Below are 19867 nucleotides of genomic sequence, written 5' to 3'. Positions count from 1 at the left end.
TTCTACTTTATTGCACTTTATAAGTACTATTTATAAGTACTACTAATACATTGTACAAGTACGATAATGAAAATAACTCTGCTTCAGGAATAATCGAATATTTTGTGTCAATTGAGCAATTATCATTCCATAATATTAACAATTTCTATTTCGCACTTTAAAGTAACTTAGTAACAATGAAAAATTACAATAAATTATATTTAACTATTCGATAAATATTAGACTACTTATAAAAAATAAAGTCGCTATCCGCGTTTATTTCTCCGCTTACCTCTCCTAAAACACACAACATATTATGATACCAGGTTCACTATTATTTAGATATTTTTTACACCAGATTTGTATTTACAACCTACACTCATGCAAATCCAGGTTGCTAGTTTATTCCTAATGAATATTTTTCAAAAGAACTAGACATATAAATGTCCTCATAATTTTATTTGCCTGATATAATATTTGTTCAGTATATTAGTTATTTATTTATATTCTAACTAGTGATCAACATGATAAGTACTTGCGTTTTTATTATAGATGCAAAAAAGATAAAAAAATGCAAATACACTTCAAACAACAATAACACCAACTGAATTGAACGCAAGTACTAACAAGGTCGTCGTAACGAACCGCCATAATCCTATTGAAAACACTAACAACGCATTCACCGTTTGCAAACCGTAATATAGTTAGGCTCCAGGGCAAGTAATGCCCCCTTAATAAAAGATGGTCAATCTATAAATATAACAAAATAAATGGGCATATCCCTCTGATATTGGTGAATTGGAATAAAAATTTAGAGAACTTTGTATCGCAATAATATACATACTACCTCGAATTATACAGTTAAAAAGTCATCAATTTCAACTTGTACAATGCCAAAAATATCGATAACATACAACGTTAATCCGTGTGATAGCCGTAAACTTGCCTCCTGGCACGTTGGGTTCTAATACACTCAGCGAAATGTGAGCATTTCGAATATTATGTTCACTACAACGGAATTATGCGACAAATAACTCTAACTACCCTACTAAGGATTATATATATACTTAGATTTAATATTAAAATTCGTCATAAAATATCAACCATGTTTATTTTCATAAACCCAACCTTAGTTAGGAGTTTCCATAAACAATGTCTAGTAAAACGGTTGTTCAACTCGTTGTTTGTTTGTACAAAGAACATAAAACATGTTTAAGCTATTATTTTTAACAGTTACTGCATGTCTAATAGAAATTTTGGCCATTCAGTCAAGGTTAGCTATTATAAATATCGTTCAATGAAAATAAACTGTAGTCAATTTCAAATTGCACATCATTATTTTAGATATTTGATGTTATAACAATAATATTCATAAAAATAGTACAACAAAATATAAATAAGATTAATGGAATCGTATTATGCAACAGGTCCAATATTTTTCAATTTATACATCGAAATTGACATATTAAATTTAAAAAAATAGGATTTTCAACATGCACACCGCATTATCTATCACATAAACTAGTTTTAGTTTAACATATACGATATTTTCAATTAATATCACCTTTAAAAGATACGTAAATTTTATAGTTTATAGTTATAATACTATTAAAATAAAAGTAACGCATGTAAGAAGCGTTCGAATTGTGACACGAAAATCTTTTATGGCATTCCTGCGGCCAACTTCACAGTACTAGAACAACGATGAAGAATTTATATACGTCACGATACCAAGAAATAACTGATTCTAAATTACTATATGTTATCCTTATTATGTAAATTTTTTTATTAATGAAATACAATTAACAGAATATATTTAACGATAAAAAATAAAAGTTTACGAAAAAAGAAAAGAAGTAATTTCGTCAGAAAAAAAGTGAAAGTGGTCAGTATCGGGATTACGTTCCAATACCATAGTGAGCAGTATTCAGACGTCCAATTAGTGGGAATGCGACTCTCCGATCGCCCATTCTTGACAGGGAGCCGCAAGCTTTAAGTGTACATATAAAGCTACTTTAATGTAAAACAAATGTTCGATACAAACTATAGAGTTAAATGCAAATATTCTCTAATATTATAAATGTGAAAGTTTGGACATTTGATACTTAGTCATATTTGAATAGTTGAATTGATTAGACCTATATTTAGCATTTGTATAAACTATATCCTAGATTAATACTTAAGAACATATGCGAAGTGCTCTGATAACACACGTGGGCAAAGTTGGTAGTTGTAAATAGCATTTAATATTATAACTTGTACCTGCTAAAAACATTTTAATTGAATTCATTATACCCACTACTATGATCCTATCAAGCAAGAAATACATTTACAAGTAATTTATATGGTTTTAACTTAACTTGAGTATACTACAATAAAGTGTGCATAACAGTACTATAATAGGCCAAGTGGTCCCGGCATATAACAGGCCAGCTCTTCCTCTCCCGTGGGTATCGTACGAGGCAACTAAGGGAAGACGAGGGATAGGTAGCAGCGTACCACTTTAAACATCTTCAAAGCCTAACTGCGGGAGAAGAAGGAGTTGTTAGTAATGCGGACTACCAGTCCCATTGCTAGTAATATACCCTACCAGGTCGACCTTCACGCGGTTCTCCCTGGAAGCCGTCGCCCTGAATTCCAGATGTATTCATCACGATGGGCTAACTGACCTGCCTTTTCATTCCCATCTATCATCCCTCACTGGTGCCCCGCCAGCGTATATCGTTAGCGCAGCTGGGGTTACCATTCCATCATCATCCATAAAAAAAGCCTAACTGCGGTTACCAATCAATATCAATCAGTAGTTGCCTGCCAAGCAATGCCAACTACTGGCAAAACCTTCCAAGGATCATGTTCAGCAGTGGACAGTTAAAGGCCGATATAATGATCATACTTATTATATGTTGGATGCGTTGTTTTTAAATTTAATACAGGAATATTATGAGATTTGCTTTCCGATACGTATCTCAAGAAGAAACCAGTAATTTTAAATCTCATTAAGACGCAAAACGCAGTTCATATAAGGTATTAAAGGCTGTAAAAAATCTTATCTAATCATTGTTTGTAAGATTTCTTTACACTTATAAATTGCCGCAAATACGAGTTTTTAAAACGTCATTAACATTATACAGTTATAACTCCAATTCATTAACTACATTACAAGAAAACACGTAATTCCCCATAAACGGGCATAAAGTCATAATAATAATGCATAACAACACCCGAGATAGTCAGAATATCTTTAAAATACTCGAATTTAACAGATTATGCCTAAGAATCTGGTTTGTGATCCGACTGTACTCAAGCATCGCCTTAAAAGGCCGGTTGTCGACAATAGCCTGGGAACTCAGCTCATTTGAAGAGAAAATATTATGTCGTGTCAAGCTGGTCTCGCTAAATCGCTTTTTAAATGGAAGTCTATAGTCAATAGCATGAACAGATGTACTGAAGATGAGGCATTTGTAGGGATGTAAGTAATAGTTTTTAACAAGCTTCAGTCTTATTTAAATTTGTCCTGTAATAACTACCATATAAAGATTTTCTGTTATGATACTCGTATAATAATTCTATTTAATTTTTTACTGTATAAATATAATGGGTATCATGAATGAACATGAACGCACAACGGCCCAAATGGGAGGCTAAGTGCGGAAAACAGAGTCTTTCTTCTATGGGTATCATGGGCGCAACAGTATACTATATTATGTCCATGGTACTTTTCATGTCTATAGGCGACGGTTACCACTTTCCATCAGGTGGGCATGTCAGCTTGTTTGCCATTCTAAGTTGTATAAAAAAAAATATATTTTCAACTGAATAACAACAATTTTAATAGAAATAAATATCTTAGTTCGATTGTTATTTTTGTATATATTGCGGAATAAATAAGCCAAATCCGAACCGAATGACAGAAGTAGACTAGAAAATGTCTTTTTTGCTTTATAATTCATACCTATTAAGTAGCACTTTTACTAAATAAACTACTATGTTAACAGCATCTAAAAGCTTGAAAAATAGCCAAATATTTGGATAAGTAATACATGTTCAAACATCAAATTGTCTACAACATTATCCGTCCTACTTATTATCTCATTAGGCGTCGCTGAGTCCCTTAACATTTCTCTTTTTATTTAACAAATATGTTTACACATTTTAATTTGAATATAAATCTCTTTAACTGAAATCGTAAAAAAATTGTTAAGATTATTATAGGATGTATCTTTTCGTAACAAGCTATAATGGTTAAGTAAAAGAATGATTAGGGAAATTATTGGATACAGCTATAAATAAAAACGTCACGTATAAATTTAAATACTAATAATTAAGTATACCTACCCTATAAAGGTATTGATTTTTATTTATTTAGTTATTTAATTATAATAAGATATTTGGAAATTTATTACTTAATATGAATTATTGTTAAAATCATATTCTAATAATTATTGTGTAATTGATAAAACTTTGATCTGAGCAGGGATTGAAACCACATCGTATAGTCGTATTAAACCTTAAAAGATGCGAGTACAAACATCAGTATCAAAATATTTCGATATTTTCAATCACACAATAATTATTTTTATAATTTGTCTTTTTTATATTAATTAAATTATATTTATTAATCGACTTAAAAAAGAAGCAGATTCTTATTTTTTTTTTATTGGCCTTCATTGAACTCACGATCTTTGATGTCTAAAAGTCGTAGTTGTGTACTATTAGGCCATGATGCACTCATTACCGTGTTTAAAGATTTTTTTTATATTTATTTTAAAAACTTCAAAAGAAGGACAATAAAAATTATTCATATTTATCCTGACGTCTGTCGACCGTACTTTCTATGAAAGCTTCTTTTCATTGTTTGCGTAGGTGGTGGTGTGGTTACGTAAGACACGTCACCTTGAGTCGTCAACAAACAGTGGTCGGAAAGTGGAAACGCCCGGCGACGCCATAACTATAATATCGATGCTAGAAAATCAAAACGTATTAAGCGCCATTTAGTGAATTTTATAAGATTCATCGCGATCGATCTGTCTTAATATAATAATCTATCTTTTCATCCTCACCTATCATCCCTCACTGGCATCCATCATAGTACAAGCGAGGAAATCATTTCATGTTTACCCATTAAAAAAACTTATTTAACTATTTTCCGTGGCCTCAAATCGATATATAAAGTATCCCATATCATTATCTCATACACAAAATTTTATTCAAATCCATTTAATTATTTATTAGCAAACATACAAATACTGTCTCTACAAACTTTTACATTTATAATATTATTACTCAATATCAGCCATAGTGGCGCTTAATACATTTTTCCGTTCCAGCGTCGATATGGTTCTATGTAAACAGGATTATCACAAATTATCTCTGTACGATAACGGGCTAAATTAACACGGACGCCATCATATCTCTATCTGTCGTGTGATCCTGACTGCGACATTAGCAAATATTTATTAATAAAATATTGATGATAGGTTCTGACACATATCTGTTACTATCGACCATAATATGATACCTACGTGATGAAATAAAAGTTCAACCTAAAGGATCATAGGTATCGTACTTGGTTGATCAAATGTGAAGTATTTGGTAATGCTGAAAGATTACTTATATCGATATTGGCCATGGGCTTTTATTCAATTTTAAATGAAATTTTTATTTCTTGGTAAAAGTTTATTATATTATTTATTCTCTATAATATAGTTTTCGCTTTTAGGTATTAACCTTTTTTTCATTTTTATCGACTTTTATTTAGAATAAACGAATAATAATATCATAAATTGCTTAGTGAACTAAATAACAATTCTTAATATATCCAACATATTACACGGCAAATTTATGTTACACTAAGGAAGGTAATAGCTATAAATGATTCACATCAAAAAAATTTAATAGTATCTGATAGCAACAATTTAAAGAAGTCCATGCCTTAAATCGGTTACAATGTACATTCGCTATCATAAAGTCACATGCACATTTTATTATTTGTATAGTAATAATAATAAAATACAATATTATTACAATAAAAAAATGTAATTTTTTTAATAATCAATATTTTTTATAATATTACTATTGTTATATTAAACTGTAAAAGAGAAAACTTTAGTATTATTGCCGTATTATTTTCATATAATCGATTCGAAAAAGTACTATCAAAACTTAATATGGGTATATCGTAATTCGAGGTTTTGTTCCACAAAAAACCTAAAATCAAAAAATTTATATGGGGCTATTACGTTTCAATTAAATTATAAATGAAATAAAAACAGCGACTTCAATATTGGTAAAATTATTATTACAAAACCAATAAATAAATAAGTAAATTTCATTAATTTAAAAACGAATTATCAGAAACGATACAAAATTGGCAAAGTAACGTATTACGTGCTTTTTAAACCTTTAAAAACTCAGTAAAACCTATTCATATATAGTAAAGATATCACGTAACATATACAAAAAAATACAGTCGAATTGAGAAGCTCCTTTTTGAATTTATAAAACAAAAATAAGTCCATTACCGCAGAATGGGTTTCATAATACGGCCGGTGTAGTGCGTCAATAGGGGCAAACGGCGGAGCCAGTGACCTTGTGCTAACGAAGGCTGTAGCCGCACAAGGCTGAGGCTGTGCCAACAAAAAGAAATAAAAGCCCACCGCGTAAAGACCTGCCACAAAAAATAAATAATAAAGAAACGAGGTTCGGTTCGGATCGAGAGACCGCGTTCGACGAAATTTTTCAACTTTTTACACGTCCAACGTCGTGTTCAGTTTTAAATCGTTAGTATTCGTGACTTAAATGGGTTTTTGGTTTTAAAAAAATATATATATCAATGCCCAATACTTTTAAAATGTAAAGATGGAGGAGGAGAATGGAAAGAATAAGCTAAGCAGAATAAGTAACGACTGAATATTGACTATATGTAAATAAAAGAAAAACATGAATAAAATTAATTGAAAATAGGAAAGGAAATATTTTGGGTTAAAATACATGATGACTTTATAAAGATTTTGGAAAGATGGAAGATGGAAAAAGGAAGAAGATCAACAAATTAAAAGGAAAAATAGGCGTTATGTTGTAGCGAGAAGTTAAGTGCAAATCAAAGACAGAAACGATTGAAAACATAAATTAGTTGCCCTAACAAAAGCAAAATCTTAAATCGCAAAAAAGAAAAAATCTAATACGAATAAGTATTAGATTTTTTTCTATTGACATCGAAATTTTGCTATTTCCAAATTGTTATTTATCATTCGGTTTCGTTCATAATTAAATTATTTAAGAGACAGAAGGAAGAACCCTATTCCCTTTTAAGTTATTGAAATAGAAATATTTATATAGATAAATAGCATAGTCGGAGATTTGCAATATCACGGCATATAGGTATTTTATAACGATACTCTCTTCAATTGAGATAAATAATGAAACTGTTTCACAATAGTGGCTATCTATTATAAACAGATGTGGTGCGAATTAGGTTACAGTGATAACATATCGGATGTCCAACGAATCCAACAGCTCGATTTGGTACACGCTTGAATGGTTGGAATGCTCTAATATTTTACCAACATCAAAAACAAGGAGTTGTAATGCTCATATGTATGTTACATGATATCTTTGCCAGTTGTAAACCGATTCTGGTAATTATTTTAAATTTCAAAGATGGACTCTCATATCGGGATTTCTATCAGAAATAAAATCAGTTTTTAAATAACGTCTTAAATGATTATAGATCCTGGTTCATATAAAATAATTAAAATATCAGTCACTTATTTCAAAAGATAAGTTATACATCCGTATTCTTACACTAAGTTAATACAAAATAAACCTTAATAGTAGCACATAAATACGTATAGATTTTTTATTGTTAGGGAGACAAACAAGCAGACGTTTCATCTAATGGAAAGCGGCTACCATCGCCCTTGTACACCTGCAACACGAGAAGACTTGTCAGTACGTTGCTGCCCTTTTAAATGTTTGCAGGCACGTTTTTTCAAATTTCCCATCTTATATTGTAAAGGGAAATGTGACGACGCAGCTTATTCTACAACCTAGATGCACGAGGTAGAGATGAACGGCATGCAAGGACAGTAGTAGTATGCCACGCACCCAAGAAATGGTTCTATTAATTAGATTGATGTTATTATGATAACATGTTTCTTAAATATTAATATTATGGATAAGACGAGAGAGATCCAAGTCAGGCAGGGAAATGGAGAAAACAACACTTCTACACGATTAATGATAACCGCATAAGTAGATAGATAATATATTTATTTGTAAATATTTTGTAAATAGTGCTAAATTCTTATCTACATTACAACTCTTTAAATCCATATTTACAAAACTATAGGATAACATATCATACATATTTGTTTAAAAATTACTTTGAATCGTATTTAAGTTTACTTTGTTTTCTTTCTTTTTTTTTTTATTTTAATTGACCGACTAGACAAAACCTTGTGCATATTTCGACAGTGACCTACGTTTATTATATAAAGGCACGGTTTCATTGTTGTGGTATAATATGACATACTCTGAATTACAATTAGTCAAAGAAAACTATAATAAATGGATGACGTTATAATTAGTAGTCATTTACAATTTATATTACACTGTTTGAATAATGAATGCAACATAATCACGCTGATTGATTGCTTAGCCATCGAGCTAGGATACCCAATGTTATGAGAAACCATATAATCTAATTAGAAACCAAGCAGCGAACATTAGAACACCAAATCAGTCACAAATAATTGAATGAACGAATCGTAATTAATATAATCATAGATATTAATATAAATACTAACAATAATAACAAGCTCATATTATATACGTGTTTACTAATTTATTACAAGTATCACGGAACCTTTATAGAGCAAATATACAGGATATCAGAAATACAATAACTATAAAACTTTGCATATCCAAATAGCCGTGCTAATTTTTTATCTTTGTTCTAAAATATTACTTTACTGTTAAGTTTTAAGAGCAACAAGTTATAATAAATATATTAATACTCTTTTGGAAATTCTATATCTCCTGCTCAATGTAAGTGTTTGGTATACACCTGAGTTTCTTTGTAATTAATATTCGTTAATTATTAATTAATTCTATTACTTATGTGGATGGATATATATTACATTAATTATTTAGATTAATATAAATTAAAAATATTCCACAACTCCAAAGCGAACACATAGGAAAAACAATCTAAAAATAAAGTTTCTTTAACTATTTAGTTCAATGCGAACGATTCCAGGCCAATGGCTAATTAGTAAAATATTCTAAATATGCCTTTAATAGGCCTATAATGAATATATTATTTAATAAAAATTATCCTTTAAGGGTTTATTAATAAATTTGAAGGAAAACTTACATAAAATATTTATTAAAAGAATTCGGATACACAATGTTGGATTCGGGTTATATAGTATATTAATAATTTTATAATTTAAATTAAGGCTTAATAATAAGTTTAAATAATATTTACATACTATACTTACACTTAGTACTAAACTAAGTATTGTATTAATTGCTTCATTAGAGCGAAATTTAGATAAATTTTACTATGTTAATTAAATTTAAAGTATTTAATTTTTATTTTACCCAGCTTTTATATTTCGAAGGGTTACCTGTTATTATATATCTCAAGTGTTTAAAATAAAATACATAAGAAATATTTTCTCTTACCTTTAATATAAACAGGTTTGTGATCTTGTAATGCATCAAGTGACAACAAACATAATTAACCCGTTCCAACAACTTATGTTGATCATAGCACAGCGGGCCCCGTCACCAGCTCATACAAAGCTGTTGAGTTACTATGCTGACTTATTTATATGTATATGACTTATACTGAGATACACTATTATAATCAGCACTGACAATGAGTTAACCATACGTTCAAATTCTTTTGAACATTCTTTTCTATTATTATAATTATTTTTCGTATACATACATTACAGAAATTACTAAATAAACTATTTCTTAAAATTATTTTTGCTGATGTTGCTATAATTGTCTGTATCAACTTGCAGTACGATTACTCATCATCATCTTCCTACCTTTATCCCGATTATTATTTGGGATCAGCGTAACATGTTTTTATCCATATTACAAAAAGATTTGGCTTTTAGTTTTACGACCAGCCGCCTGCCTGACGTCAACCCTCTTTGTGAAAACTTGCAGTACGATTACTAAATTTTATAATTTTTTTAAACATTCTAGATTTAATTTTGTACAAAAAATTCATGCACCGCTGTAACTCCTTGTTAAACTTGATGATTTTTCCCGATATTATCATTGTTAAATTTGTAAACATTTTACCAGATGATTTTTGGGTACCCGTATTATCATTGTGTTTGCATGGCTGTGTTTCGGTATCAATTTACAGGGTACAGAGGAATAACATCTGAGTCCTCAGGATTGACAACGCATAGGGGTATCATGGGCGAAACAGTATATGTTATGTCCATGGTACTGCTCATGTCTATAAAAAAAAAAAAAAAAAACATTCAAAATTTTAGATACGAGCGTTTCACAATATGAATTTGCTCATATATACTTTTGCAGTTAGTGTTTATTGGTAATACACTAAGTAATATTTTATGTAATATACGAACATATATTAGCTAATAATTTTCTACACTAGACATCCAGTAGTTCTTAAGAAAATTTGAGATTTATAATCACTTTAGTTAAGAGAGACTGGTTGTTACCGTGAAGGCTCCTACGCACCGCTCCAGTGGGTGACCGTTACATTACTGACTGGATCTATTGCTTAAATTCAAACAACAAACATACAATTTATGTAATTACAACAATTAAAACAGACGTAGCTAAAAAATATATAATTTTTCATTAGTCATCACTCATATCATTCCTATATACATATAAGTATATAAGAAAAAAGTATATAAAAAATTACAATATAAAATATAAAAGAAGTTTATTCTACGATAAATGAAAACACAGAATTCTAAATGTCGAAATAGTTTGTAATTTCTTTATAATATGGAAGCTGTCATTTATTATTTTCTGTGAGATTCAGCAATAATAATAACCAGTAATATGTACAAAAAACTTTACTTCTCCATAGTGTCGGTAAATATGTTACATCGAATAAAGACATGGTCAGTGTTGTATGCAAAAACTCTTATTATAGTGACACAATTAGTGTGATGTGAGCCAATGAGTGGGTTGAAGATTAATACTTTTGCATTGGAATCGAAGACATGACAGCACTACATCAGTCTACTTGTGACCATGGTTGTTGTAACTTGATCGAAACGTCGACATTATTCAGGTACATTAACATAATTTACCTATATTCTGTCGCCTGTTTACCGTGTGGTCACGGCATAAAATAGGCCAACTTTTCCTTTTTCGTGGATGTCGTAAGAGGCAACTAAGGGAACTTAACGGTCGAGGCATTGGCAGTAGCGTCCCTCTAAAATATAACTAAAGTCTAATTTCGGTTTTTAACCCATCTGCCAAGCGTGGCAACTACTGGCAAAACTTTACAATACAGGGAAGGCCTATGTTCAGCAGTGGACAGTTAACGGCTGATATGATCATAGTTTACATAAATAATGACGGTAATTCCCGTCTTTTATAAAACAAAATTCTGCAATAATAGATATTTTATTCAATATATTGCAATATCACTGACGTCTGTGTATTAGACAGACAATAGTATTAAATATTCGAAGAAACTAGTACCTATTCACGTCCTAGTCGAACCACGAATGAAGACTGTTACGTTATCGGAAATGAAATCTTAATGTTATCGCAAACAAGTATCTACTACGAACAATTCTCGTGTAACAAATATATAAGTAGCATATTATTTCGATTGAAACTACGCCCGTGGGCGCAGAATTCACAAATTATTAATTGCATTGTACACTGATACGGTCTCTGCGAATGCATGTTTGAACCCTATTATATATTAGACAGTGATTTAGGATTCTATTCGCAGCAGAATGAAATTCCGATTATATTCGTAATCTTAAGCATAATATTTTTTTTATTTCCACGTTTATATGTGAAATATTAATATATTATATGTGATATTGTAAAATATATAAACCGATACAAAATACATTGAATTTCCAAATTAGATGTAATGCTTCAATCAAAAATCACCATTTTTAATTCCGATCACATATTTTTTACTCATTATAACACTTTACCCTATATCAGTACTTGTAAAAACGTGGAAAAACATCAAAATTTTTATTTTAATTTCATTTTAATTTACATTAAAAAAAAAACTAGAAGATTAATTTTTTTTTTTTTTGGTTTACGATACAGTATTTGATTAAATAATTTTGATGCTGTGATATCCGAATAGACAGACAAATTGATAAGCAGGTATGACGAAATATTATTTATATTTAATTCTGACCTTTCTCTACAGAACCTTAAAAAATTTGAACTTGCAGCAACTAACATTTACAATACAAATATACATCGCTTTGCATAACTGAAGTCACGGGGTTTAATCCTACGTATCCCCAATCCGTATATCAATGATAAGCTTTATATATAGAACCATATGGTTGTAGTTTGAATGATTAATAAAAAAAAGCGTATTTGTCAATGTTTGTAGTTTTTATAAATAACATCGCTATAAGTATAATCGAGTTAATCTCACCCATGATGTTCACTAATTGGAACATACTCCCATGTGTCACGGGAGAATTACGGACACCATTACGCACGTCAGTATACGATTACTTCGTTAGCAGATACCTACTTAGTATTTTAGAACCATCATGGGAACCTTTCAAACTTTTTTACAATTAAGAAATAAAGAATTACATGTGAGTATAAAGAATGAATAAATGAATGAATATTTATTTGCACTAAACATGGTAAGTAAGATATTAAAATTATAATAAGTTCATATCGTAGATTATATAGATAAAGTATCTCCATAGAAATGCTTCGAAAAAACGGGTCAACTTTTTCATACAATTTTTGAATGATATATAGTTATAAATGATTCCTTTATGACTTCTATATTTATATTGTCTTTCTATTTATATTTCTTACTATTGTATTCTATATTTAAATTCTCCTTCTTTTAATGTATGTAATGTATGTCAAGACACATTTTATGCAAAAGTATATAGAATACTGATAAAAAACGAATCAGCTTATTTGCCAATTAGCTGACAAAAAGAAAATAGATAAAAAAAGATAGATCTTTCTATTTATATAATCTAAGGTTCACATATTTTGCCACAATTCGGCTGGCAAAATTTAAAATATATAAATAGAAAAAGATTTATATTTAATAGAGATACCTTTTATATATTATTTATTAATAACAGTTTACTAGATTATACCGTTGATATTATGTTTTTATCCACTCAGGGTTGATTATGTTTATTATCGGCTTTAAGATGCCTCTATATTAGGGGTGGATAACATATAGCAATATCTATTTATTAGTTCAATACAAACATATTAAATGTCTATTATTCAATGTTTAATATCATAATAAAGAATCCCATTGTAATTAATATAGATATCCGACCGGTACAAACGAAGTAGGTGACAACCTTTTTCCGCCATCAATGTTCAAATAACCCAATATATAGATATTTGAGCAGTACTAACGTTACTCATGCCTATCCTATAGCAAATTTTAATAAAATCAATCGTTTACATATAAATAGACAAGCAGATTTTTCACATTTGTAGTATAGTATTATAGATCTCTATAATATGACTTAATAGTATATTCATTTCTTTAAATGTAACAGTTCTTGCTAATATTTGTAAAGTAAATATTGATTTATTTCAAGTACCGTTCCAAATAATACATAATAGTTCGTAGAAATAGCGTGTACACGACCGACGTGTGAAGTTTTTAATTGGTGTGAATCTTTGTGGGGGACGACCCTAGTTGACCACATATGGGATTATTGAAACGTGCTCTTTCAACGACTATTTATTTTTAAACTACAGTAGTTTACATTTCACATTCCATAAAATATAACGTTATACATACTCAAAACAGTATGTCAAAACCATAACTGATAAATTTATGAGTTCAAGTAATTCGTATGTGAATGTTATTTTCAACTGCACAATAAAAACCTAGAGTTTACTTCTAAAACAGTAAAAAAAGCAATTCACATAAAAATCTATGGTACAAAATCACATGAGACTGTGAGAAGACGTCTGTATTTGTGCATTACATCTTTTAAATTACCGATAACGCCATATAGAAACGTACTTATACTCAAAATCAATCAATCAAGATTGAAATCTACACTATAAAGGATATTCGATAAATCCAAATTTATTTTATCATACTGACGGAAACCTCTAAGGAACCTTACGTATATGAATAAAAAAATGTTTTTAATAATCATTATTACGATAATACTAATGCATACGACAAATACCAAATAAATATATCAGTTCAATTTTAGAAAATTTATATGGATGAACAGTTTTAGAGATAGCCTCTAAAATAAATTTGGTTCTTAATAAACTGTCTAAAATATTGCAGAAATATTCTAGTGCATACTTATCAAAGGAAGAGAACATTCAATTTCAAAACTTACTCCTTCTTCGAAGTCAGTTACAAAGCAAACAAGATATACATGAACATATATTACCAATGTGATAACATATTTTATATGTATAAATATATCCCTATATAATAAATGGTTTTTAAATATTTTAACGGAAACGATGGTCTTAGTTTATATGTATTTGAAATTATCAAAGGTTTATCTACCAAACCTTGATGTTTGCAGGCAGGTTTTTTTTTTAAGTTTTTATGGCACTGGGTTCTAGCGCGTTACAGGATTAAACGTTTACAGGCATGTATACTATATGTATCTTTATAAATATGTATATAATTGTAATAACATCACAGAAAAACCAAAAAGTATGCATTAAATATTTTAGAAATGTAGTTATGGATGTATTGCAAATCCGATACTGAACTGAAAACATTACTCTTTCAAATCTTTGTTTGTATATATATACGGAAAAACCGGATCTTCTGTATCTTTGTTTAAAACGAGTTTAAAACAATCAGACTGTAATATTTTCATAATATAAACTTAATATGGGTCCACATAAAGGTAATACAACAGTTAAAAAAAACATGACGAAGGGGTATTTTTTAACTTCAAATTGTAATTTTTAAACGCCATCTATTGTTAAGTTCTGTATTACATCTACTTAACACTAGGTGGCATCAAAGAATATTGTAATAAATATTTATTATTATAAAATCGCGGACACAGCTAGTTTAATATAATGCTGTGTCTGTGACGGTTGATGCTTTCTGTTCACAGATTACGATCGATCAGATAGTAAGCGGTAACTCAAGATTCCACAACACTTCACATCAGCAGTATTATGAACGTCCTACGCTGTTCTGTGCAACAAACTGGTGAAATGTGAAAACTAACTTATATGACAATAATAATTCTGTTTTTAATAGGACTTTAAGTAATTTGCAAGTCTGAGAACAGAACACTATGTCAGTAATTAACCTATATACGTATATGTGTATATATATTTTTGCATGCAATATAATTAGTTATGTATAAATTTATGTTTGTGTAGTTCTCCTTGTTTAAAAATTGTCACAGTATTATACACCGCTCTACCCGCTGATATTAATGCTCCTTTCCAGTTTGGGTTTACTAGAAAAGAACTTTTTAGAGCTAAGCTCGTTTCTGTACATTTGATTTGATTACTTACCTCTGTCATAGTTTTTATATAATATTAGTGTGTACAATAAAATATAAATAAATATAAATAAAGTAAAAATAAATGTAGAATGCTAATAGTTTTAGAAAACTACTACCACTTAATAACTGTTATGACTCATGTATGTAGTATGATTATACGATCATGAAATAGTCAATCGTGCCTAAATTTTAAACTTAAAGAAAATGTTTATAATTTTCTTTTATAATTAAATTGTGTTCAATAAACAAAAAACCGACTTCAGTTGTAGCAAATCAGTTATTTTGATTTAAAAACTAAACTGCTAAACCAATTTTGATAAAATTTCTATAGAGCCAATCTACAAATATATCCTTTGAGATAAAAAAAAGTATTTTTGAAATTGGTTTACAACTGACGAAGTAATGAGGTAACAAACATAAAAAAACAAATACAATTGAATTGAGAACCTACTTCTTAAAGTCGAAGTTATATTAGGTTTTAATTTCTATAAATATGTTGGTTTCTTTATCAGTAGCAACGTGGAACTTAGCTAAAACGAAATCTCGATAATCTAATCGGCATTACATATATACTAAAAAATAATTATTGAAATATTACCTTTTCATCCATTGTATAACTATACAATGAATGAAAGGGTAATATTCATAAAACATAACTATGCTTTATGAAACTTTCTTAGGGTCTTACGTATGCCAATTGCAAAAATGGGAGTTTATAATTTTGTTACTTCTATCTGGCTATCTGTTCTATAGTTATAATACTCATAACACATTTTCAATTCATGCTTTGGTGTACACATTGTTTATTTGACTTTTACAAACTCGGACTCAGTCTAGATATTCGTGCCAAGTTTCATCTTATTATACTAATATTTTCTATTTGTATATAATAAACGTTTATTTTACCGGTAATTTTGAGGTGGTGTTTATAAAGTTCACTCTTTATAATGTACCTACTGGCTAAAGTATGCTTTTCAGCTAATATCAAACGTTTATCCACAAAAAAAAAAAAACAAATCTTGACAATAGAACAATACGAAAGTATAATATTTTTTTAACTATAGAAAAAAATATCAAAATCTAACTTTAAATCGGTAATAACATAGAATTAGAAACTGGATATATTCTTATTCTAACTGAGTTACAATTTTAGCCGAGTGATGTACGTAACTATCTACGAGGGACGTTGGAAATATTCCAGTTTGTTGTAGCAGCTCGTAACATTTATCTAGACACTGTAAACTAATCTAGGAAATTGCATGGCCCATGAATCAAGTCTTAAAACTGACGTTATGAATCTATCAAGTGGCTATTTGATGTTATTCAGAAATCTACCGTAGTTGTTTTTCTCTCTATATCTATTCATATAAAAACCAGAAAAGGAAAAAGAATATGAGGTATCTATTACTTAAAGTTCCAGATATCAAATTATATGAATACAATTTCATCAATATACCTATCTGTAATACCTAAACATTATAAATTAATTTGTTTTTATAATGAAACCTAAAAAAATTTCTTGTATATAGTTTTTATCATACTAATATATCATTTTGCCTGTGTTCTTAAAGATTTTTTATGAGATTTCGAAAAGAAAAAGTTCTCATTTTGACTGCATTTGATAAGCACTTGACACGATTTTAGTGTTTGTTTTTTATCTAAAGGTACCTGGTTACATATAAATATATTAAATTATTCATCAGCTTAGTACATTGAACTGAACTAGAACTGGCAGTAGGTCACAGATTCCTGGCGCCTGTCGAGGTGCAATGCATTCACCATTTATTTGGCATCTTTCTTATGTATGCCAAATAAATTTGTTGCGAAATTATACGATAAAATGAACATTGATTAAAGGTTTTAGCTACGACTATACCGTCTTTATTGTTTTTGCTACGCTTTCTATACAGCTACAGAGTTGCTGTTTTATAATCATATAGATAAATTTTTACCATCCTCAGAGCTATAAAAATATGTTCACTGATGGACACGAGTCTCTCTCCATAAAAAGAATATTTAGGCTACGTGAATGAATGAATAAATTCAAATAAACATGAGTTACAGCAATTATACCCAAAGAGATGTAATAAATGTACAGTTAATGAGTTTCTTGTGGGTTCTTCACAAATAACAACATCTGAAGTTCTGAGCCCATTGGTAGAATTGTAAAAAGTACTCGTAACAATTGCACATTTCTCGCGTCGAAAGAACCGACGACGCCGAACTTTCGGGTTGAACCTTTCTTTACTAAAAATAGCAATTCGTATTTACTAATAACAGTAATGTATAAAGTTTCATAGATATATAGATTGAGAATTTCATACACCTAACCAATTCTATAATTAAAGATTTCGATGCATTTGGCGAAGATAAATTTCAGCTCTTAATTCTGATCAAGAATCTGTTTAAATAAAGCATTAAATAAAAACGATTTCTTAATTTGTGCGATATGATATATTAATTTGCGTTATCTTTAAAACCATTTTATTTATAATATATATATTTTATTTAAAAAAAATAATATATGGTAAAAAAATGTAATCAGTAAAATATCATTCACCCACACGGACAGATAGTAGGTATCTAACCAATTTGAAGATTAGATTAAACGCATGTGACCAATTTGAGTTGCATTATTGATTGGTGTATTTGCTTCAGGATTTTGTACTCAAGTTACCTTTTCCGGTCACTTACGATAAAAATACCTAAGAAGAAGTAGTATATTACGAGTGAACAGGTAGAAAAGCTCGACCGTTGTAACTTTTTCTATAGATACCTGAGTGCTTTATCTTGAGGTCTAAAACATTGGTCATTGTCTATTTACAGAATACAATTTGTTAAGGGAAAGTAGATTTTGGTTGTTATTTAGACAGCGATAAGTGAACGATCTTGTTGATCCCAAAAAAAAAAAACTAAATAATTTATGATGACTTAGAAAGTAAAAAAAGATTTATGTTTTGTAAAATGCGATATCATTAAAATGAAATATTTATAACTTAAGGAATCCCCGAAGAAAAATACCTACACCTACATAGGCTAAGGTTACTTTCTGTGTACCTGTGTAGATCCTACTCATGTCCCAAGTGTACATAATTTATATGCAGAAACTAAGTACATATGAGTAAAGAAGATAATGTTCTGTTTTGTAATAATCACAATAATAATTCCGATAAGTTATCTTTCTTATAATAAGTACCTAGTACATAGCGCTATACTCTTGTAATATGAAATTGTTAATGAAAAAACATTTTGATAGTAAGCCATATGGAGGTCGACCTTCACACATGACATCATGCCGCCTTAGGATAAGTAAATTAAACACCCACCAACTGGTTTTACTTCCATCGCTGTTAAATGTGAGATGTTCAGCAACCGAAAATCCAAAATAAGAGCCCGCCTCCCCATATTTTATCACTGGAATCCTTGGTTCTAGATTGAAAGTATGCACACCAAATAAAATGCAAAAAAATATAACACCACCGCATCGAATTTTTGCCGCCATCATATACACTGTTCGTTGTATCGTTATGTTATTTGTCGTATTGTCGCATCTATAGATTATGTCCGAGTCAGTAATTGGCACATCGCGATTTTCGTAGAATAGTTGCTCCGCGGGTGGCAACGTACACACGAGCGACACTACAGCCGGTCGACGGTCGAGTCAACTCGACCTATTCCCAGTAAACTTCGTGTTTGTTAGTACAACAACATTATAAAGGCATGTGAGTGAACTCATAAAATGAAAAAATATGATTAACGCCATCTCGTTACAAGTATTGGAGGCTTAACTAATATAATGCCATCTAGCGTTATATAGGCACATTACTTTTAGATAAGCAAGGTTGGTTATTAACAGTGCCAGTTAATTTCGGATGCTTTATTGTTGTTATGTACGAAATATTTCATTATGTAAATGTTAGGTTGCACTTTATATACTTTTTCGCCATCTATCAAACTGGACAATAAAAAAAAATTTAAGAGGACTCAGAGGGTTAATCAGATGTGGAGAGTTATTTGCAGTAGTTTCACGGAAATTATTACGATAATTTTTGACCCTAGCCATAGTTTGACTCTAATGGCTTTATCAATTAACAAATGACAAATCTAGGTAAAGTTTTATTAAAATCGCTACACAGCAATAAAGAAATACTGAAATT

At 29.8% G+C, this 19867-nt stretch overlaps 1 protein-coding gene across 2 annotated transcripts in view; it reads right to left on the bottom strand.

Moving 5' to 3' along the window:
• The window catches only part of LOC113520835 (integrin alpha-PS1), a 110227-nt gene extending 90820 nt beyond the window's left edge, over positions 1-19407 (bottom strand). The window contains exon 1 of one of the 2 annotated variants that reach the window (XM_026906246.3): positions 19037-19407. In XM_026906246.3, the coding sequence (XP_026762047.2) occupies positions 19037-19215 (179 nt within the window). In that variant the 5' untranslated portion in view covers positions 19216-19407. The remainder of the gene's footprint in view (positions 1-19036) is intronic. The other variant, XM_026906247.3, reaches the window with a different exon arrangement.
• Positions 19408-19867: the final 460 nt, after the last annotated feature.

The sequence above is a fragment of the Galleria mellonella genome, unplaced genomic scaffold, assembly GCF_026898425.1.
Source record: "Galleria mellonella isolate WM207_F2 unplaced genomic scaffold, CSIRO_AGI_GalMel_v1 utg36, whole genome shotgun sequence".
NCBI classification, from domain to species: domain Eukaryota; kingdom Metazoa; phylum Arthropoda; class Insecta; order Lepidoptera; family Pyralidae; genus Galleria; species Galleria mellonella.
Note: the sequence above shows the minus strand (reverse complement) of the source record. Positions and strands in the feature narration are given on the sequence as shown.